Source organism: Dromiciops gliroides, chromosome 4 (genome assembly GCF_019393635.1).
Source record: "Dromiciops gliroides isolate mDroGli1 chromosome 4, mDroGli1.pri, whole genome shotgun sequence".
Lineage (NCBI taxonomy): Eukaryota > Metazoa > Chordata > Mammalia > Microbiotheria > Microbiotheriidae > Dromiciops > Dromiciops gliroides.
In genome coordinates this window covers 66,568,741-66,591,279 of record NC_057864.1, presented here as the reverse complement: position 1 = coordinate 66,591,279, position 22,539 = coordinate 66,568,741, and the positions used below count along the sequence as shown (strand labels likewise).

Genomic DNA, 22,539 nt, shown 5'->3' with positions numbered 1-22,539 from the left:
AAATTAAGCCATTAGGTTATTACTTATTAATAGTGTTTTAAACAGTGGGAAAGGAAAAGAAGTAGAAATTACTATATAGGGAGACATTCGGAAAGTTGGAGAAATAATAAGAGAAGGCAAAACACTGTTAAATGTTAGTAACTTCAGCAAAAGACTACCTTGATAACAAAAATTAATCGGAACAAATGGAAAAGAACTTGATTTAATAGGTAGGAAAGATAACAGATATATTGGTTGCCTTGCAAGATAAGAGTATATGTCAAACTGGTACATCTACCAATGTTTCTCATAAGCACTTGTAGAGGGTTAATTAAGATTTTCTTTAAATGAAAATGTCTAGCTAAATATTAACTATTTATGAGATGGTTTAGGATGTGAGAAGCTATTAAACACATGCACTACTAAATTCAGCTTTGTTTTCTTTGACCTTTAATGAAAATAAGAAACTTTAAAGAAATAAAATCTTCAAGAGATGTATTGAAACTAATTTAATAAATAGCACTTAATTTAATATGTAAAGAGGTGGTATTCAGAATTTGTCTAAAAAAAAAAACCTAGTCATTTTTCAAAATGTTGTAAACATTGGATTTTGGAAGGGATTTATTCTGCACTGTGCATTTTACAAAAAGATTATAATTCAATTAAGATTAAACAACCACGTCAGAAAAACACTCCGTTGTGCATAAGAAGTTTCAGGTTGCTTGGTTCCTGAAAAGAACTTAAAGTAAGGAGCAGGCAGTTTACATAATCCTCTAAAACTGAGGTCAATCAGTTAATCAACAGGTACTTATTAAGAGCCTCCTAGAATCCAGGCACTGTGCTAGGTGCTGAACATACAGAGACAAAAATAAAGCAGTCCCTGCCCTCACTGAGATGTTGACACTTTCAAAGCTTCATTTGTCTCTTGGTTGTAGAATTGGGGAGAGTGATAATCCACCAGATTAAATGAAAATTACACCTTACATGTTAAACTTTGGTCCTTTCATCTTGCAACTTTCCTGCTGCTGGTGGCATATGCATACTTCAGCTTGAGACAGACTAAGCTCCTGGCATGGCAGGTGATGCCACACATCACTGCTGGCACTGGATGGGAGAGGAAGCAACTTGACATTGTTCATGTAAATCAATGAAAGCACTAAATGGAATTCTGAAATGTCTTAATTTTTCTTTCAAAACAAAACATCAATTTCTAAATCTGTACAACACGTAGATATGTTTGTTCTCCGTCAAATATACATTGAGTTGCATTAATTTTATTTAAAATTAAAGTGCTGTTCTTGTCAGGCAAAAGACAAAAATTATGTAGATTTTTAATATTCACTCACTTCTACATAAACTCTGTTAAAGTAATCAAAATATAACTTCAAATATTAAGTTCTACACACTTCATCTTGGCATCTGAAAATTCAATTGAACCTCAAGATTAGCCTACTAAGTCCAAATATCAATTTAGATGTAAGGACCCGATTGTTTTTTTCCAGGAGGGAGCAATGGGGAATGAGGAGTCTGTGACATTAAACATGGTCCACTTAACTGTTTTGGAGGCATCTACAAGACTCCTGCCCAAGTCTGAGTGGGCAGAATGCAGCAACTTTATTTTTTCTTCTCAACTAAGGATAACCTTACAGTGTAAGACCATTTCTGCTGGTTTTGAGAAGTGGAAGGCAAGTGGAAGGCAATGGGGTTGCTCCATGGAATCAGTCTCTAGAAGAAATGAGCATTTTCTACTTAGTTGGCAATTTCATTCAGGAGGCTGAATCAAGGTGCTGGAGGGTTGATGGGACTCGGGCAGAAATACCAAATAAATTCAACAGGTGTGACTAAATAACGAATGGAGGTCAATGTGTAAAGTTAAAAGGTGCCATTTTATACAGATAGCATTTTCTAGCCATAATTATATACTTTGAAGAAGAGTACATACTTGAGAAACCAAATTGTAGGTAACACCCAAGTCAAAGTTGACACTAATGCACTAGGGTAGTATGGCCATCAATTTACAAGTCAGTAGATCCAAAGCTTGTTAAGTTCAGTTTACCAAAAGGGTTCTTATTTCTCAAAATGTGGTTGGCCACTAGCAAGTGAACCAGGAGTGGCTAAAATGGTCTTCACAATTTTGGAAATGTTACACAGTTTTCCTTTTCTGATAAATGTTTTCATGAAAAATGTCAGGTAAAACCATCCTTCTTTGAGGGAGCCCTACCTGAGGAGGATCTGAAGAATGACATCTAGGTAAACAGTGTGTTTTTATGATTATTTCCATAAATAGTTACAGTTGAGGGATATGTAACTCTTTAGGATTAAATATACCTTTTAGGGGAATTAGTCAAGACATTCCCTGTGACTGAATTTCAGTAAATACTTCAGGAGTGAAACTATCATTTGATTTCTGGATAATCTTCTGAAAGTAAAACATGGCCCAGATCAAAGAGTCCCACTGGCACTACAGCTTCAGATCCTTTGCAAACGAGATGCTTGACAATGAAGCCAGTGATGAATGTTATTTATCTTTATTGTACAGACCTGATGGAAGAAGTAATTGGGGTTAAAAGCAAACGGATCCAGAGGAGCCCTTATTCCTGAACAGATAAGAAGATGGGAAACCGAATACACAACTAACCTCTTTGGCCCTGTTTGGGAGACTTCCTGCCAAAGCCTTTTTATATAGAAAGACATGTTAAATATAACTTAAAAAACATTTCCATCAAGTTTTAAACAAGAGTATTATTACCTTTCAATGAAATAAGTATATAAACATTTTATATTCAATCAAAAAACGTTACAAATGCTTTTGCACCTCTCCATCTTTGGGATAAAAAGGGCACATTTTCAGATAGTTACAGAAATCAGGAAGAGTTACACAGCATAAGATTAAAAAATTTCAAAGTTGGCCTTGACTTCGCATTTCTATATCTTTAACACAAAACTGTTAACAGCAAATTAGTGTTTCCTCAGCAGGTGCTCATCAAAATTAAATGGAATATGAATTCATTGGTCCTATCCTCCTACTTACTTTTCCTTCAGAAGTTCTGATTCCATACTAAGCCCAACAGTTGTACCTGGATATTCTTGGGTGCTCTGGTGAGGCTACTGCTCACAAAATACCCTTGCACTACACATCCACAAGACTGTCTGTCATCCCTGAGGCCATGCACACAGGCAGACTCTTGGGATTCACATAGGGAGTTCTTCAAAAAACTGAGGCCAAGGCTAGAGAGGCTTTGAATTGCTGAAACCCCAGTTTCCTTGCTCTAGTGTGCGTGCCAGAAGGCAAAGGATATAAGAGCCTTTGGAACACCAAACATCTATGTAAGGAGCTCATTTCCAAATGAACCCAGAAGAACATTTTTCAAAAAATGAGTCCTTTTTCAGGAGACTGGTCTGTGATCATCCCTCATCAAAAGCAAAGTGCTTCTCTAAAGGATATTACCATCCCTCTTGTAAACTACTGGGATCACATCTAGGCTAAGACCTAGACAGTGGTCATGGCCTGCCCCTACAATGTGCTTTATTTTAAGTTTAAGTCCTGAAAATGATCAAGGCTCAAATTTTAATCTCTTCCTTGCCCTGACCGATACCCCATCTCCCACCATGTCAACCCTGAAATAGCAAAAAATTTACTGTTTTAATACAAGATGCAAAATAATTAGGAATTAGTTCTAAATAAAACATTTAGCTCTGAATTATTTATTTCCAACTTAACATCTATATATAATAAAATAAGGTGTAAAAAGGTTGTTGGTGGTTTTCAGTGAGGAAGGTGGAAAATAGATTATTCAACATAAAACAGGACTCTAAATAACTTTCCTTTGAAAAGCGTCACACCAGATGAATGAGAGATGCTGAAGGATTTCAGTTCGAGGCTTGCCCCCTGGCCTTCCTTCCTTCCCCTTAAAGGGACACTGAGACAATCTGCCAGGGCTTCAGTTGCTTGAATCGTTGTGTTCTTGTGCGTGAAATCTGGCAGGAACTACGTGCTCTCTTTGGGTGGCTGGGGTGGCTGGGATGGCTGAGGCTGCTGGGGTGGCTGTGTACCTGTGGCTGTTTTGATAGAGTTCAGGGTTTTGCTAAACCAAGAGTTTTTTGCAGCTTGAATTTCATTCATGAGGGCTCCTCTCTGGTGCTCGAGCTCCTACGGAAAGGAAAAAAGACAATCATCTGAGTTTGGGAGCCCTTTTCTCTGCAGATGAAACCCATCAGTGCAGCCGTTTGGCTATTTCTTTACCATTGGGAGTAGTTTTCATACCACAGCAATACATTCTGCTGAGTAGACATGAAGGCGATGAGGGCAGACAAGCCTTCAAGAAGGGAGCAGTGAAAGGGGGAGGAAAAGTACAGCAGTTGCTTCCTAGGTTTAAATGGGCTGCAGTATGTATGGTCTGGAAAAGGGTGTCAGCCTGGGAGTCAGGTCTGATGTGCACTTCCACCTGGCCTCAGCTGGAAAAGAAGACTGTCTTCAGGGTCCTTTTCTGCTCTAAAATTTTAAGCCAGTCATCTCCCTGTTCTAGGAAAAGGTGGTAGAGCTAAAGAGTGTACTTATTTCTTCTGAGAAGTGAAATAGAAGAATTTTCTCTTTAGAATTCTAGTATTAACTTAGGTTTGGGTTGAACTCTTTGATACAATGTTAGGGTGACATTTAACAGTTATATATATATATATATATGGGGGGGGCAATGAGGGTTAAGTGACTTGCCCAGGGTCACACAGCAAGTGTCAAGTGTCTGAAGTCGGATTTGAACTCAGGTCCTCCTGGATCCAGGGCCAGTGCTTTATCCATTGTGCCACCTAGCTGCCCCCTAGTTATATTTCAATATAGTGAAAGATTAATGAGGTCCTGACTCACCAGACTATGCTAGGTGCTGTACAAAATAAAGATACATATCTTTCCTTAGGCACTACCTAAAAAGGTCTCTCACATCCCTATGGCAGAGGCACATGTAATGACAATGGGTGTCTTGTTTGGGGGGCACCGTTAAGAAGGAGATAAGGAGATTTGGGCAACAGATGCTGGAGCTTTGCCCACTGTGGGTATGATGCCTGCACACATACTTGCCAGCAGCATCCTCAGAGAGAGAGAGAGAGAGAAAGGTTGAGGTACAAGTCTTGAGGGGAGAGGAAACAGAATGCCATCCAGGGTGTTTTGGGTAGTGAAAGGGTTGTGGACGTGAATTGTTGAAAATTCCTGGGTAAAGGAATGCAAAGAGCTAGGCTACAGGCTCCACAGGGACTGGGCAGCAGGGAGTAGATGAAGGGAAGAATACTTGGCCTCAGCAAAGTGATGGTGACACTCTTTATAGAAGTAGCACGTGTTAATAAGAGGTCAGGGAATTTTTCCTTTTTTCTATTTTTTGCTCTTCTCTTTTTCTTTATTAATTTTTTCTCTTCCTTCCTTCCTTCTTTCCTCTCTGCCTCCCCCTTCCCCTCCCTCCATCCATCCCTTCCTTCCTTTTCATACTGGGTATCTATTTTGTCCATAATGGAAGTACAGCACCCACTTGTAGGCCTGATCCCATTGCTGACTGGCATGGGAGCTTTGACCTGCTTCATGTCCAACACGAACTGGCTTGCCCCTCCTTAGGCAGCCTGGTGGGCCTCCACTCTTGGAGGATCACCACACCGCTGTGGGACAGTGCAGACATTGCAACTATGGAGGGAATTTTTCCCAAAGGACATTAATTCACAGCTAGGGGAAGAGATTTTGGAAGAGAATTTCACAAGATTGTTTGAAAAAGTGCTCAAAAGAAAGGGATGAGTGGCCAGAAAAGAAAACTTGAATTATGTCCTCAACATTTCTACTTTTAGAATGTTTAATTTTTTAGTGAGACATATGACTAGTTTTAAAAATTCACTAAACGCATGTGTGTATATGAGAGTGTGTGTGTGTTTGTATTCTAGCAAGCTAAGGAATTGTGATTTGATCACCTTATAGTATATGATCTCTGTGGGTTACTATAGCTGAAAAATTCACTATTTTGTGGCCAAAATTGTGATGAGCCTTTCTAAATTTGGCCAGACCTGTTGGTCCTTTGCCAAGAGACACATGTAGCCCATTAACGTCCCCACATTTGCAGCCTTTCCAGCTAGATAGGAATATAGCTTTCAACAACTCAGGTTGGTTTCCAAGCCATGATGAGGCAACAAAGTAGAACTATGCTAAGTAGAAACCGCTGCATGTTCCTTCCTTAACTGTGTTTAAGAATACATGGAATCAAGAGCAAGCATTTAAAAGACAGGAGGAGCTGAGCACTTTGAGAGAATGACAAACCCCTCCTGAGAGTCTGGAGAAGGGACTGAAGACTTCCAGCTGTGAAGTCTTCCTCATGTGAGCCTCTTAGCAAGTTACCAACCTGGATTTTACACTTGGCCTCCACCAGCTGCAGTTTGGTCTGGGCTAATTCCAGCTCCATTTCCCGAAGCTGTTTCTTGAGCGAGTCCTTCTCGTCGTCAGTTTCAATGCCCTGGTTTTCTTTGCTTATAGTTGCTAACTTCAGTGCCCCTTCCTTATTGAAAATCTCACTGCAGTGTTTGCACGCCATCACCTTCCCCTGCAATGTCCAAGCAGATAAGCAGTCACACCTCATTTCATGGGACTGATCATTCCCTAGAACATGTTCACTTGCTCATTGCTGCTTGTGGGGATATTGTCTGCAGGTGCAGAAACTATACAGTGGAAAGAGGGCCAGGCAGGAAGCAGGAAATCAGAGCTCAGATTCTTTGATCCAATCGCTTGAGTGCTCAGAGCCTCAGTTCTTTCATCTGTGAAACTAGAGGATTGAACTAAATGATCTCTAAGGCCCCCTTAGTTCTAAATCTGACCACACTGTGACCTTTCCCTGGCACATGGGGGTTTATTTTGTACCAGGCATTTTTCTTACACTTCAGAATACAAAAGAACCTTCTGGAAGAGATCACAATGCCACCTGGTATGTTTTCCTGGAACCTGTCAGGACTATATCCAAGGTATCTAAAAGTAACGGCACTTTCCTCCAAAAGAAGGGCAAGAGAAAAAGCATTTCCATAGTACCTATGATGTGCCAGACATCGTGCTAAGCGCCTTATGTATATTATCTTATTTGATCCTCACCACAACCCTGGGAGGGTAGGTACTATTATTATCCCCATTTTAGAGTTGAAAAAACAAGCAAACAGAGGCTGTGTCCAAGGTCATACTATAAGTGTCTGAGGATGGGTTTGAACTCAGGTCTTTTGGACTCTAGGCTCAGCACTCTGTAACTGTGCCACCTGGCTGCCTAAAAGATCTTCACAGAACAAGATTTCCCAGAATTTTGTTCTAGAATCTGTCCTTAAAATGAGAGCTATCTCCCTTTAATGACTAGTCTAAATCTAAAATGCCTCCTCTAACAATTGAAGCCTACATCACCTTCAGTTCTCAGAAAGGGTAGAAAATACTTGGACACTTTCTCTGAAAAAAAAATAATTTTTTTTTTGGGTCAAAATGAATTAGTGTTTTCCAAATTTAACAAGTAAATATGAAAGTTGACCACGAGGTGGCAGCACACAAGCAGAATTTTTGTTTTCTCTCCAAAGGAGATTCGTTTGGCTTATTTGATTTATGATAACTAGGCAATCAGCACACAAATATTTATTGTGTAACTATTAAACCTTTCTGTTTCTCCATATTGTTTATGAAAATATATAGGGTTCTATGAAGAATGGTGTATCTTCCAAGTTTAAGCCATGACCTTCAGGGAAGTAGCTGGTAGAGCTAACTTGCTGCTCTTAAGCAGAAAAAAGGCACACATTCACCACGTCTGTGTGTGATCTCTAACCTCTACCTTTATTGCTTGCTTTTTACTCTGCCCAACTCTCAGGTCCACACAGGTATGGCAGGAGGGCCATACAGAGCCAGGGAAGGGAAGTAGAATAGTGAAGCTCAAGAAGGAAATGCCCCACCCCCCACACACAAGTGAACATGTATAGAACCTGACATATTTGTGGGCCAGCTTGTTCACGGGGCAAAAGCAGGTAAAGGTTCCCCTCCTATGTCCTTATGTAGCATGTGTAGATACTCTCCTACCTTGACAACTTCCAGTTCTTCCTTGTTGGCCGTTTGCTGTTTTTCCAGCCTGGTACTCAATTGGGAGCAGATCTAAAGGAGAGAAAAAGAGTTTCTTCATTGGAAAAGGTCAGTTTTTTTATAAATTGGGTGCATAGTTAGTTGTCAATAGCATCTATCTAGCACTTCAAGGTTTGTGAAGTGCTTTAGCTCATTAGATTTCACAATAACCCCAGTAGGTAGATGCTTCTTCTTATTCTCACTTTATAGATGAGGAACCGAGGCTGAGAAAGGTTAAGTGACTTGCCCAAGGTCATATAGCCAGTAAGTGCCTTCTGAGGCAGGATTTGAACTCAGGTCTTTCTGATTCCAACTCTAATACTTTATTGCCTTGCACCCCACTTAGGTATGAATCAACTTTTAGGTTTCAGAAGACACATCTGGTTCTGTAAGTCACTGGCCATCTCCCCCTTGGTATATTTGTAGGAAGAAGTCTAAACATGTCACTTCAAATGGAAAGTACAGATTGGAAGTAAGAGGTCAATTTAGCTTTCTCATTCCACTGACTCAGCAGTCACTGACAAGGAACTTCATGTTTCAACCTAGAACAAAGCAACCAGTTCACTTTGTCTCAGTCCCAGCTTGTTCAGGGCTGTGGAATCTTATGAACCACCACAAGGGATAAGCCTTCTTGTCCAGAACCACAGAAATGGCCTTTGAGAAGAAATATAGTGAAGTCAAAAATAAAAATTACCCTTAGGTCATCTGGTCTGCAAGGAGATGTCCCCAGGAAAGGAGAACAGCCTAAGAAGTTCAGGCCTTTTGATGAAGAAAAGGGCCATTTGTGTTTGTAGAGTACAGGAATAAAAACTCCTATTTACTATTTTCTCTCTGTGTGCCGTTATTTTTTTTTAATGTATAGTCTTTTATTTCCCCATATCACAAGTTAAAACAATTTTAAACATTTAAAAAAATTTTTGAGTTCCAAATTCTAACCCTCCTCCCTGAGATAGTAAGCAATCTGATGCAGGTTATATATGTGCAATCATGTAAAAACATTTCCACATTAGTCATTTTGTACAGGAAGACTTAAAAAGTGAAAAAAAAATATGCTTCAATCTGTATTCAGACAATATCAGTTTTTTGTTTCATCACGAGTCCTTTGGGATTGTCTTGGATCATTGTATTGTTGAAAATAACTAAGTCATTCATAGTTGTTCATTGTACAACATTGCTATTACTGTGTACAATATTCTCTTGATTCTTCTCATTTCACTTTACATCTGTTCGTGTAAGTCTTTCTGAGTTTTTCTGATATCACCCTGCTTCTCCTTTCTTATAGCACAATAATATTCCATTACAATCACTTATCACAACTTTTTCAGGCATTCCCTTATTGATGGGCATCCTCTTAATTTCCAATTCTTAGCCACCACAAAAAGAGTGGCTATAAATATTTTTACACATTTTAATTTTTTACACATTTCCCCCTTTTTTTTTGTCTCTTTGGGATATAGACCTAGCATTAGTATTGCTGGATCAAAGGATATGGACAGTTTTATAGCCCTTTGGGCATAAAATTGTTCTTCAGAACATCCCTCATCCCTCAACATTTATCATTTTCATTTTTTGTCATGTTAGCCAATCTGATAGGTATGAAGTGGTATCTCAGAGTTATTTAAATTTGCATTTCTCTAACCAGTAGTGATTTAGAGCATTTTTTCATATGACTAGAAATAGCTTTGATTTCTTTGTCTGAAAACTGTCTGTTTATATCCTTTGACCATTTATCAATTGGTGAATGACTTGTAGTCTAATAAATCTGACTCACTTCTCTGCATATTTAAGAAATAAGACCTATAATCAGAGATATCTGCTGCAAAATCTGCCCCTCCCCCATTTTCTACTTTCCTTTTAATTTTGGTTACATCAGTTTTATGTGCATTTTTTTTTTTTAGTGAGGCAATTGGGGTTAAGTGACTTGCCCAGGGTCACACAGCTAGTAAGTGTTAAGTGTCTGAGGCCGGATTTGAACTCAGGTACTCCTGACTCCAGGGCCGGTGCTCCATCCACTGCGCCACCTAGCTGCCCCTATTTTATATACATTTTGCAATATTCTCTATATCTTGTTTGGTCCTAAATTCTTCCCTTATCCATAACAGGTAAACTATTTCATGCTTTCCTAATTTGCTTATGTCTAAATCTTGTACCCACTTTGGCCTCATCTTGGTATGCAATATGAGATGCTGGTCTATACCTAGTTTCTGCCATATTGTTTTCCAATTTTCCCAGCAGTTTTTGTCAAATAATGAGTTTCTGCCCCAAAATCTTATATCTTTGGGTTTATCATATACTGGATTACTATAGTCATTTACTACAATGTATTGTGTACCTAATCTATTCCAATTATCCACCAGTCTATTTTTTTTTATTTTATTTTATTTTTGGTGGGACAATGAGGGTTAAGTGATTTGCCCAGGGTCACACAGCTAGTACTAAGTGTCAAGTGTCTGAGGCCAGATTTGAACTCAGGTCCTCCTGAATCCAGGGCTGGTGCTTTATCCACTGTGCCACCTAGCTGCCCCCCACCCATCTATTTCTTAGGCAATACCAGATTGTTTTGATAATTACCACTTTATGATACAGATTAAGTTCTGGTATGGCTAGACCTGTGTTTGCCATTATAAAGCAAATGAAATAAAGACATCAAACTGATCCTAGAGGTAAGAGGGAGCCCCTGGAATTTATTGTGTGTGTGTGTGTGTGTGTGTGTGTATGTATGAGACATGAACCAACTTCATTTTGGTAACAGCATGGAGAATAGACTGGAGTGAGAGAGTGCGAATAGATGAGGCAAGGAGACCAGTCCAGAGGCTATAGTCATAGTCAAATGGGAGGTGATGAGGGACTGAATTTCAGTCACTATGGGAATGAAGAAAAGAAGATGTTGGTGAGAGATGTAGAAGTAGAAACAACATGATTTGTCTGTCAACTAAAGCAATATAGGGAGAGAGTGAGGAGTCAATGATGAAGCCCAGCTAGTCTGAAACCATAGCAAGGACAACAAAACTTAAGCTTCTAAGCTCCATGAGGACAGAAACCAAACACTGTATCTCCCAAGCATCCTTAATAAAGGGTTTGCTGAATTAAGCTGAATGCACACTGGTTCATTCTAATTAAAAAACTTACAAACTCTTGGTGAAGGAAAAAGGGACAGTTTCTGGTGCCCTGTTACCTGTTTGTACTCAGCAATGATGGCTGTTGTTTTCTTTATTTCAGATTCTGCCTTCTCGAGCTGTCTCCTAAAGACTTCTTTTAGCTAGGGAGTACAAGGAGGAGAGAAATAAGGGACAGCCAATGATCAGACTAGTTTCACAAATACCTTCCTTCAAGTCTTATCCATCAAATTATCAATAAAAATAATGAGAACAATAAATTCAGATAATCTTTAGCTCTGATAGAACGCCATTTGATAAAACCCAAAGACATGATGAAGCTTGCCTTTTTCCTTGGAAAAGATTTCTTTCTGTGAACATCAATAGTCAGTCAATAAACATCTAATAAGCACCTACTATGTGCCAGGCACTGTGCAAAGCAGTGGGGCAAGCCCTCAAGGAGCTTACAATCTAATAGAGGAAGACAAAACAGAAAAGGTAGGTAAAAAGTGGGGAGGAAACCATTGGAGAGCAATGTTATTGTAAGATTCATTATGTTTGTTATCTACTAATTGGTACTATTAAATATCCCTGAGAGGGTGTTCATTCTCCAAGTCTCTAGACGGTACAGTGACTGAGCCGTGAATAAAGAAACAAAAGTCTGTGCATCTACCTAGCTGTCCACCTGCCACTGCTGCTCCCCTCCTAGAGGCAAGAGAGTCATGAAGGTGTGTCAAAGAAAGAGGCAGTCAGTGAGACAGAGGGAAGAAAAAAACCAAAGTTCACAGGACTCTGGAGGATGGAGGAGGAGACAGGCAATGAACCCGAAGAGCTGAGTTTCCACAGGAAGTCAGCCCTTGCTCCAGGCAAGTCAGCACCTGAATTTCTTACAAGGAATGATCACAATATAATTATGAATACTACATTTAAAACCACAACCCTGTATTTTAGCTTGAGAGCTCTGGAGTTTTAGGTGCCGACACATTCATAAGGGAAACCCCTGAAAAGGTGAGTTCACTTATGCAAATTGGTGTAGAGAATTCTGTTCCATAACATAGTATACCAGTCCAAATGAATAAAGCAAGTGCAGCTTCTGGTCTAGTTGCCTATATTATTAATAAGCTGGGCTAGAGATTCACTAATTTGTAAAACACTATCATTTACAGCTGCTCTCCCTATAATTAGAGTTTGTTTGTGAGATCCCATCATGCTTGTTACCTCCTGAGATGCTGAGAGCAATCTGTAGATTTTGCTGATATAGGCCTAGCTAGTCATATTTATTTCTGTCCTAGAGAATGTGTTATTTGGAGACACGAACAGTAAATGATACCAAGAAGACAAAGGGAGATTAGGTTCCTGGACAAATACATATAGTTATCTATCTGTAGAAGTGGGTGATTAAAATCCATTGTCAGTTCATACCTTCTCTGCCAATAGTTTTTTTTTTTCTTCCCAAATTAAACCTCCTACCAAAGTTTCCACAAAACAAATAATAAAATAAAATAAAATAAAATCACCACCACCAACAAAAGCCAGGAAACCGACCGCCTTGAAGGAGAGCACAGCGCAGCAGAGAGCATTCTGGGTTTGTAGTTAGAGGACTTGGCTTTGGATGCTGGATCTGTCATTGAACCTCACTAGGCTTTAGTTTCCTCACTTGTGTACTTAAGTAGTCAGAATTAATGGCCTCTAAGGTCCCTTTCTGCTCCAAATTTGTGATCCTATGACCAGAAGTTTCACCTCCTATCTCTGGTTAAGGTGATAATAAATAACAAAATAGAAAAGAGACAGGTGGGGAAGTCCAAGGTTCAAAAACCTAAGATAACCCACAAAATGGAAATTAGCTCCTAAGCTCATAAAGAAATATCAGGGCTAGGGTTCATGCCAAATGGCCTAACAAATTTTTTCTGTCATGCTACTGAAATTAAAAAGGCTAGCTGGTTTATAGCTCTGAGAAAATGCTAAAATTACATGCTAGCCTTTAATAAATGCATTTATTGGTGGTTGCTCTAGTTTACCAGGTTTTAAGTCTTTGAAATACTAGGTATTATAGACTAAACATTTGGCACTATCTCTGTCTCAGAAAAGAAGTCAGAATATACAAGTGAAGAGAAGTTAATAATCAAGATTTAAGAAGCCTACACACTTTATGACTGTTTGGGTCTATTGGTAAAATTCTAGAGAAGCAACTTTCAAAATTGGCTTTTGGCTGATGCACTAGTTGGTTGTGAAGAAGACCTAATGCATAAAACAAATCTACGTGAGCTTTTTGGCTCTTGTTTCTCACACTCAGGATTTAAAGGACCCAGAGCATGGATGAAGTGGTATGTTCTTCCTTGGGGAACCTGCTTACTCACAGAACTTGCGGCTAAAAGTCTGTTCTACTGCAAATACTTTACTGTATTCCTTTGAAACAGCAGTCTCTATCAGTTGTCTTTAATAAATCACAAGGCCATAGATTTCGAGCTGGAAGAAACCTTAGAAGCCACTGAGTGCAACTCCCTTATTGTACTATGGGGAAACTGAGGCACAACCAAGGTCACACAAGTAGAAAGTGGCAGTTCCCTTTTCACAGTCCTATGCTGCAGAGTGATGCCTTGAAGTCTGGTCCCCAAAGAAATTTAGAGCTCTGATGGGAACGTTTCAGCATCATGCTTAATACAAATGAGGGGGATTTCTTCTGACTGGCTGAAAGAGCATGTGGCAACTCCCATTAGAATTCATCTCTCATGGCTTTCAGCTTCACCTTCCAGACACCAGAAGGGTCAGCAATACTGAAGGAATCTGATGTCACTCATGTCTCTCATGTACTGAATTTAGAGCAAACTATTCAATAGCCTTGCTAGAAAACTTCACTAAAGGCAAGCTCCAGTAAATATTCCTATTCCTTTTTTTAAAGGCTGCACATCAAGGATAAAGCCTTCCCACCCTCCCGACTCCCAATGGAACTTATAGGCTCAAAGCTTCTTGATTTTAAGTGAATACACTGCTATAGCTTGGTCCGTTTGTTGTGGTTTTTTTCTGAAGATATGTACCTCATGGTCAATAAACCTACTATCAGAGAGCATCAAAGTACCTGAGCAGTTTCTTCCTCTTGTTTCCTCTTCTCTTCTTCAGTTTCCACTAGTCTCTGTTTGGTCAGGAGCAGCTCTTTATTTAACACATCTGCCTTGTCTTCAGCCTGTAATCACAGGGAAGTTAAGTGTCACGGGTGGGTGTGCATTTGTACCATTTCCTATGGTCCTAAATAGTTTTTCAACACTGGGCAAATGCTGATCTGGCTATCTACATATACATGGAAATCATATGTAATATATGTGTGTATATTCATACATACTTATCATCTAGTGTATCCATCTATCATCTATCTAATCACAACCAGGTCTCATTAAAAGATGATACTTTGTGTGGCTTTTCCCCAAGGTTCCATCTTGTGCCCTTGTCTCTTTTCTCTCTACACCCTTTCTTTTAGTGATATTGGCTCATGCATTAAATTATCTCAGAATTACAGAAGTGAAAGGGCCCTCGGTGGTCATCTTTGGTCTAATTTATAGGTGAAAAAGAATTCCCACAATAACATGCCCTACAAAGTCATCCAGCCTCTACTTTAAGACCCCCATCTTTACGCAAACGATGCTGAGATCCCTGTGTCCAGCCCTCATCCCTCTTCTGAATTCTAGCTCTTTTTTGCTAACTGCTTGCTGGCTGTATCCATCTGAATACACCATAAGCACCTCAAACTCAAGATGTCCAAAATGGAACTTCCCTGTTCCCCTAAATCCATTCTTCTTCCTGCCTTCCTTGTTTTTCTTTGTTTGTTTATTTGTTTCTTTTTCTTTTTGTGGGGCAATGGGGGTTAAGTGACTTGCCCAGGGTCACCCAGCTAGTAAGTATCAAGTGTCTGAGGCCGGATTTGAACTCAGGTCCTGCTGAATCCAGGGCCGGTGCTTTACCACTGCACCATCTAGCTGCCCCCCACCTTTCTTTTCAAATGTATTTTCCATTATTGTCCTTCATGTTCTTTACAAGGCTTCACACAGGCTGCTGCCTGAAATAGAATGCCATCCTCCCCTCTGTCTTTTAGCACCCCTAGCATCCTCCAAAGCAGCTGGGTGGCACAGTGAATAGAGCGCCAGGCCCAGAGTCAAGAAGACCTGAGTTCAGATCCAGCCTCATACCTTTAGTCATTTAACCCTGTTTGCCTCAGTTTTCTCACCTATAAAATGAACTGGAGAAGGAAATAGAAAACCAGTCCAGTATCTTCCCCAAGAAAACCCCAAATGGGGTCACAAAAAGTCAGACATGACTGAACAAATAACAAACAACAAAGCATCCTCCAGAGTACAGCAGGAGAGCCACTTCTCACATCAGGCTTGTTCCCGTTATTGTTTGTTGTTGTTATCATTATCATTATTATCATCCCAATTCCCTTAGTAGTTGGTATCAAAGTCAACTTGCATAAATTAACACATATTTATCAGTATACGTGTACCTTGCAGGTAGGGACGATTTCATCTTTACCTCCGTATACCCAGTGCCTGCCTCTCACAGAGCAGGCCATAAATGTTTGTTGACCTGAATGGAATACCGAGGGCTATTCTTATGTTTACTAATTCATGGATAATGATGGCTCTTCTCGCCCAGCGGCCCATGAAGACTTTTCTTGGGCAGAGAGCCGCAACCACTAATCGTCATGCCGCCATGTTTTGTAATCCTCTGGTTCTTGAACACGCTGTTGGTTACATAGACTGTTTTTCCCAAAGAATTATCTTATTCCTCACAGCCACAGGGCTATGCCACATAGCTATGCTAGCTATGCCCATGCCGCTGTTTTCCATCAGTTCCTACAATTGTATTCCATTATTTGAAATCCTGCATCCTCAAGACTCATTGACTCTCCACTTATCATAAACCCACTTCAACTATTGACTATCTTGTTACCATCTCTTCTCTGTTTTTTGTTTTGTTTTGTTTTTGCTGTTTTTGTGTGGGGCAATGAGGTGACTTGCCCAGGGTCACACAGCTACTGAGTGTCAAATATCTGAGGCCAGATTTGAACTCAGGTCCTCCTGAATCCTGGGCCAGTGCTTTATCCACAGAATCATCTAGCTGCACCCCCCCCTCCCCAATCTCTTCTCTGTAGAGAAACCCATACTGGCTCCCATGCTCTGACAAGAGCCAGAACAATCAAACCTAGTGGCTCTTTATTCCATCTAGGATCAAATATAAATTCTTCTGTTGGCATTTAAAGGCCTTTACAATCTGGCCTCAAGCTACTTTGCTGGTCTTCCTCATAACCCTTCAATTCTACAGTCAAACTGGCCTTCTCACTGTTCTTCATGCATGGAACTCCATCCCCTAACCCTGTGTCTTTTCCCCACTTGTCCCTCATGCCTGGAATGCACAACCTCCTCACATCAACCTCTTCAAGTTCTTCAATATCCAGTTCAAACACCACCTTCTTCATGAAGCCGCTCCTGATCCCTCCTGGTGCTTGTGGCTTCCCATCCTGCCCCCCAATCACTCTGCTTCGATTTTGCATTTACCTGTACATGCCCTAGTCTCCTTCAATAGAAGATGGGCTCCTGGAAGGCAAGGGCCATACCTAACACAGTCCCTGTCCCAGGGTAGGAACTTAAATGGGTTTTTGATAAACTGAAATTGGATTTTAGAGAGACTTATGTTTATGCCAATTGTTGTTAGCAAGAAGAGGCTACAGACAAAGAAATACATGCCTAAGTAAGGTGGAACTCTCTGAACAGTAAGAAGCTTGGAATGCAAAGGAAAAAGAAATTGGACCCAGAAAGCATGAGGGGACAGTGTAATTAACAAATGCCTCAGGAGTTCATGGACACTCAGTTGAATCAGCAAGAGTAGGTCAGGCAAGCTGACCCCAGATACTAAAGAAATTCTACAGGCAGAATCCCAATAAGCCACTAAGGCTGGGTTCTAATCGTGTGTGTGTGTGTGTGTGTGTGTGTGTGTGTGTGTGTGTGTGTGTGTGTGTGTGTTGGGGGGGGTAGACAGTTTCAACTGAATACAAAACAGTTTCAGGGTTAGGGCATATAAGACAAAAGAACTTTACTTCCAAAATGTTCAAGAAGAAATGAATGCTGGAAGAAATGGAAATACCTAGAAATGCCTGAAACATGTAGTTTTAACTTACCTAACTTATGCATAAGTTGTATCTCAAGAGCCTCTCATACTACAGTAACAGAGCTTGTGCCCTTTGAGTAGATGACAGAACATTCTGAGCCGCAGTGGACTTGGTATGAGATAAAGAGTCCTTTGGGAAAGGTACAGGAGAAGGCCATGGACTCATTTCTCCCTGCAGGAGAAATACTTATGTCCCAGAATTTATTGAAGCAGTGCAGGGATCATCCAGGAAGCTTTTGGTTTGTGCTCCTTCTCATGCCACATGTCCAGCCCCACAGAGCTCTGTTGAGTTTTTTTTGGGGGGGGAGAGGGTTTATATTTTGAGTTCTGAGCTGTCTCTCTCCCAACTCCGTACTAGAGAAGGCCAACATTTGACACATATATGTGAAACCACACAATCCATATTTCCATAAAGCAGTACTTTCTCTGGAGGCGGATAGCATCTTTCTTCCTAGGTCCTTTGTAGCTGGTTTGAATATTCATATTACTCAGAATAGTTTAGTAAAGCTCTATGACATAGTGAAGCTGGCAGAGTGGCTACCCTCTAGGACTGCACACGCATCATTCTAGAGCAACTGTCACATCTTCATCATTAGGGATTTTGTTGCTACCAGGAATCAGTTTTCCTTCAAAGATGCTTTCATTGGCAGGTGTGCTAGAGATTTTGGACAAATGCTCATATATGCACATGTAGCGTGTCCCCAAAGTCTTAAAGCTTAAAACCACACAATTTGGGGGGCATCCTCTGTGTGTGTGTGTTTGTCTATGTATAATTGGTTTCCTTTGTAATTCTATGAATTTTATTTTATGAATTTAACAATCTGATTCTGAGAAGGGTATTACAGGCTTCATCAGACTGCCAAAGGGGTCCATGCCACAAACAAGGAGAAGAACTTTGGAATTAGTCCAACTTCTCACTCAATGCAGAAATCTCTTCTATAGCTCACTTCTGATGGATGGTCATCTAGGACCTAACAGAACATGCTGGATGATGGGGAACTAGCTCTAATCATTGGAAGCAGCTAAAATGATTATTAAAGCAACAGAAACTTAGAGCTCATACTGAACAGGTGCCAGTTACTTCTTTTCTTCATATTTAACAATTCCTTTCCAGGGATAGAAGGGATGAAAAGAACCAGAAAAAGATGTAGAGAGGGGCAGCTAGGTGGCGCAGTGGATAAAGCACCAGTCCTGGATTCAAGAAGACCTGAGTTCAACTCTGGCCTCAGACACTTGACACTTAACTAGCTGTGTGACCCTGGGCAAGTCATTTAACCCTCATTGTCCCACAAAAACAGAAAATAGTCTCCATTTGCTTCAAAACAAACAAACAAAAAAGATGTAGAAAACTGTATCTTTCTTTCCTCCCTGGCAGACTCTTCTCTGAGGTAGCTAAGGAGAGACTGAGAAAGAGAAAATTTTGGGCTGAGAATTTTTAAAAATCTCATTTCAACTGGGCTCTCACTGTTACACAGCAATTCTTTCATTTCTCCCTGATTGACTCTTGAATATACTTCCCCTCCCTATCCAGTGGGTGTTCCAAACCTCCAAGTCTCTTCTTGAGCCCTCTACACTATACTCATCCATATACTCCCTCAAACGGATAAGTCTGCCTCCTAGTCTATGGAAGAAATTGAGGCCACTGGATGTGGACTTCCTCTTTATTCCTTCTTTACATCTAAAACCCCTTCACATCTTCTCCCATCCTCTCTTTGTTTATTTGAATCTCTGAGAAAGAGACTCCTTGCCAGGCCTAGCCCCTCCACTTCATTATCACAGAATCTCTGAGCTGAAAGAAACTCCCTAGGTTCTCCAATACAATTAGTGCTGGCTTCTGTGTTTTCCATCTGATTGCCTCTAGTGATGGAGAGCCAGTTTTCATTCCAGGTAGTTCATCTGATTCTTGGACAGTTCTAACCATTAAAGGCATTTTTCTGTACATCAAACCTAAGTCAACCTCTCTGAATGTTGCAAGCATTACTGCTCGTTCTGCCCTCAGGGATCAAGCAGAACTAATCTCAACCCATTATCACATGTGGAAAGCTTTAAGTCCTGCCTAAGTCTCTGCAAGGCTACAGAGGTTCCTCAGATCTTTCAGGTGAGCCGCAGGTGGCATCATCGGGAAGCCTTCCGCTGTCCTGCTCTCCCTCTCCTCCAGGATGATGCCCCATCAATTTCTTCTCTGTTTTCTCCTTTCATCTCCACCCTTCCCTGCAGATCCTCCTCCTAGATTTCTCTTTCTTTTCCCTGCCAAACTCCTAGGACTAATGGCTACGTTTGCTGCCTCTGTTTTCTCACCACCCACTCACTCCTCAATCCTTGAAGCTTTGCTTCTAGACCCACCACTTTACTTGAAATGGCTCTCAAATGGCACTGATGGTCTCTTAAACAACGAAACCCAACGGCCACTTCTCTGACTGCGCGTCCCCTGACCTCTGCAGTTTGGGGCACTGGCTCTACCCCTCTCCTCCTACACATGAGTCTCCTCTCTTTGTTCCCATAACACCATTCTCTAGGGACAGTGGGTGGAGTGGATAGAGTCAGGAAGACATCTTCCTGAGTTCAAATGTGGCCTCAGACACTTACTAGCTGTGTGACCCTGGGCAAGTCACTTCACCCTGTTTGCCTCAGTTTCCTTATCTTTAAAATTAGGTGGAGAAGGAAATGGCAAACCACTCCAGTATCTCTGTCAGGAAAACTCCAAATGGGGTCACGAAGAGTCAGACATGACTGAAATGACAACAACAAGTTATCAACTATTAACTAATTATCATCTTTTCCCCAAAACAATTACGTGTCTTATTTATATCTTTATGATTTTTTTTAGAACTATGATTGGTCTAGGGGATCTCCCAAATGAAGAACCTACCTCTGCTAATGTAGGTCTGTATTTTCTCTTCAACTTAAAAGTCTTATTGAGTGGTCTAGAGCAACAAGAGGATAAGTGACTTGCCCAGAGTCACACAGCCAGTATGTCTGAGAGGTAGATTTGGGATCATTGTTAAAGATATTTTAATTGTACAAGAGTAATTTTTTACTGGTACTTTACATTGAGCTAGGAATTTTCTCTGGTATTATATGTGCTTGATATCAACCTTACTGAATTTATATTATATGGTTATTACTGAGCTAATAATTTGCTCCATAAACCATGTGCTTCATGGTCCACATTAAATGTCCCTCTCTCTTGAGCAATGCTGTTATTTTGTGGGGTTCAACTTTTAGGGATTCTTGTGACCATGATTAGAAGATCCCAAGCATACTTGTTCCCAACAGATATGGGGGCACAAGCAGGTCTGATAACAATCCCAATGACTCCCAAATTGATATATCTAGACAAAACTGATAGCCGAAACATCAATCCCACATTGTGAATTACCCACTAGACATCACCAGGATGTTCCATTTGCACCTAAAACTCAACATGACCAAAACAGAACCAGTTATCTTTCCCCACCCAGCCAGTCGGTCCCTTTTACAAACTCCTCTATTTCTGTTGAAGGCAGACTCATTTCTGAGTCACTCAAATTTGATTCTTACTTCTACTGTCCCCACTGCCACTGTGCTGCAGCTTATCCAAAAAGTTGCCAATTTTTGTTAATTCCTTCTCTTGACCACTTCCTACATTAGCTCCCTTTTCCTCGTTTTATATGGCCATCACCTTAGCTCAGATTTTCAACACCTGCCTGAATTACTGCAAGACACTCCGTTTTAGTCTCCAAACCATTCTCTCTCCATGTAGCTGCTGAAACAATCTTCATAAGGTCTAAGTCTGACTCTGCCATTCCCCTGTTCAGAAGCCTTCCCTTCTGCCTCTAGAATAAAACACAAATCCCTTGCTCTAGTTCCAATTTACCTTTCCAGACTTATTTCATGTCACTTCCCTTCACAGCGTTGAAGTTTCAACCAAACTGGACGACTTGCTGGTTCCCCAAATGACATTCAATCTTGCAGTTCTGTGTAGCTGCACAACTGTCTCCTGTGCTTGAAATAGATGCCCCTTTTGTTTCAGCCTTCAGAATCCTTGTCCTTCATATCTCAGCTCATATTCTAGTTCCACCCCCTTAGCCTTTCTCAATCCCCAGTACCCTGCCCACATTTGTTCAGTTCTCTCTCGTCAGATTTCCTTGTATTATCTTTTCTTCGAGTCTCTTTCATATCACTTCTAGTAGAATGTAACTTTATTGAGGGAAGCTGATGTCCCGTTTTTGTTTCTCTCTCTCTCTCTCTCTCTGTGGTTTTGTATCTCTAGCACCTAGCATCACACACACTTAAAAGACACAATATGGATGTGCAGGGGCTCTAATGCTGAGGAAGCCTAAAGCCCAGAGGGTTCTTATTTTGAAGTCAAGTAAAAGAGGGAATGGAATAAGCATGATCAAAGTTAAGATAAAGAAACTACAATTAGACATAATTGAACCTTAGAGCTTTTTAGCTTTTAACAAACTAAATGAGAGAAGTCCTTGAGGGCTAACATTATTTCTTACTCATCTTAGCATCTCACCAAACACCAGTCTCATGCTACTATATGGCAAATGCTTAACAAAAAATGATTGAATTGAGCTGCTTTATCACAATGTTATCAGTTTTTTTAAAATTGCTTGTTACCTCAATAAAGAGGAGTTTTAAAAATAAATGAGGGACAGAAAATCTGTTGCTAACTTGAGTCAAGTGTAAACATTTTAGGCACTGGGAGCCAAGATGGTGGAAGAAAGGAAGTGTAAACACTTTAGTGAGTGCTAGCTAATCAACAATTCTGACCCTGATTGTGGCATACTCCTATAGCCACAAAGGCTTTTTTGCACAAGGAGTAGTTATTTTATGAGGCATGCCAGTTTCCCATTTTTCCTGAAAATATGGTGAAGGACTAATGTCTTATAGCTGGGTCCCTAGCTTCACCATTCCTGGCAATGTCATAGTTACTAGGGGCAGCTTCCTGGAGGGACCTTTTGATTCAATATTGTGGACCCCAAGGAGGCCTCTTCGTCATTTTCCTTTTTCTGTCATGAGTCCTACTATTCTCCCCATCTCCCAGCTTGAAATCTCCGTGTCATCTTTGAGTCCTCACCCAAACTCTCCCCTAGTCCATCATTGTCCCTTCACAACACGATTGTATATGCCCCCTCATCTCTCCATTCTAACAGCTTCCACTCCGAGGGCAGGCTGGTACAGGTGCCTCACAGCTAGACAACAGCCTCCTGTTTGGTCTTCTTG

At 40.6% G+C, this 22,539-nt stretch overlaps 1 protein-coding gene across 1 annotated transcript in view; it reads right to left on the bottom strand.

The window, feature by feature from the left end:
- Positions 1–3,086: 3,086 nt before the first annotated feature.
- Positions 3,087–22,539, bottom strand: part of RABGAP1L (RAB GTPase activating protein 1 like) — a 668,700-nt gene continuing 649,247 nt past the window's right edge. Inside the window, 5 exon segments of the mRNA XM_044004805.1 lie at positions 3,087–4,129; positions 6,345–6,542; positions 8,036–8,107; positions 11,250–11,333; positions 14,246–14,350. Of these exon segments, the coding sequence (XP_043860740.1) occupies positions 3,968–4,129; positions 6,345–6,542; positions 8,036–8,107; positions 11,250–11,333; positions 14,246–14,350 (621 nt within the window). The 3' untranslated portion in view covers positions 3,087–3,967.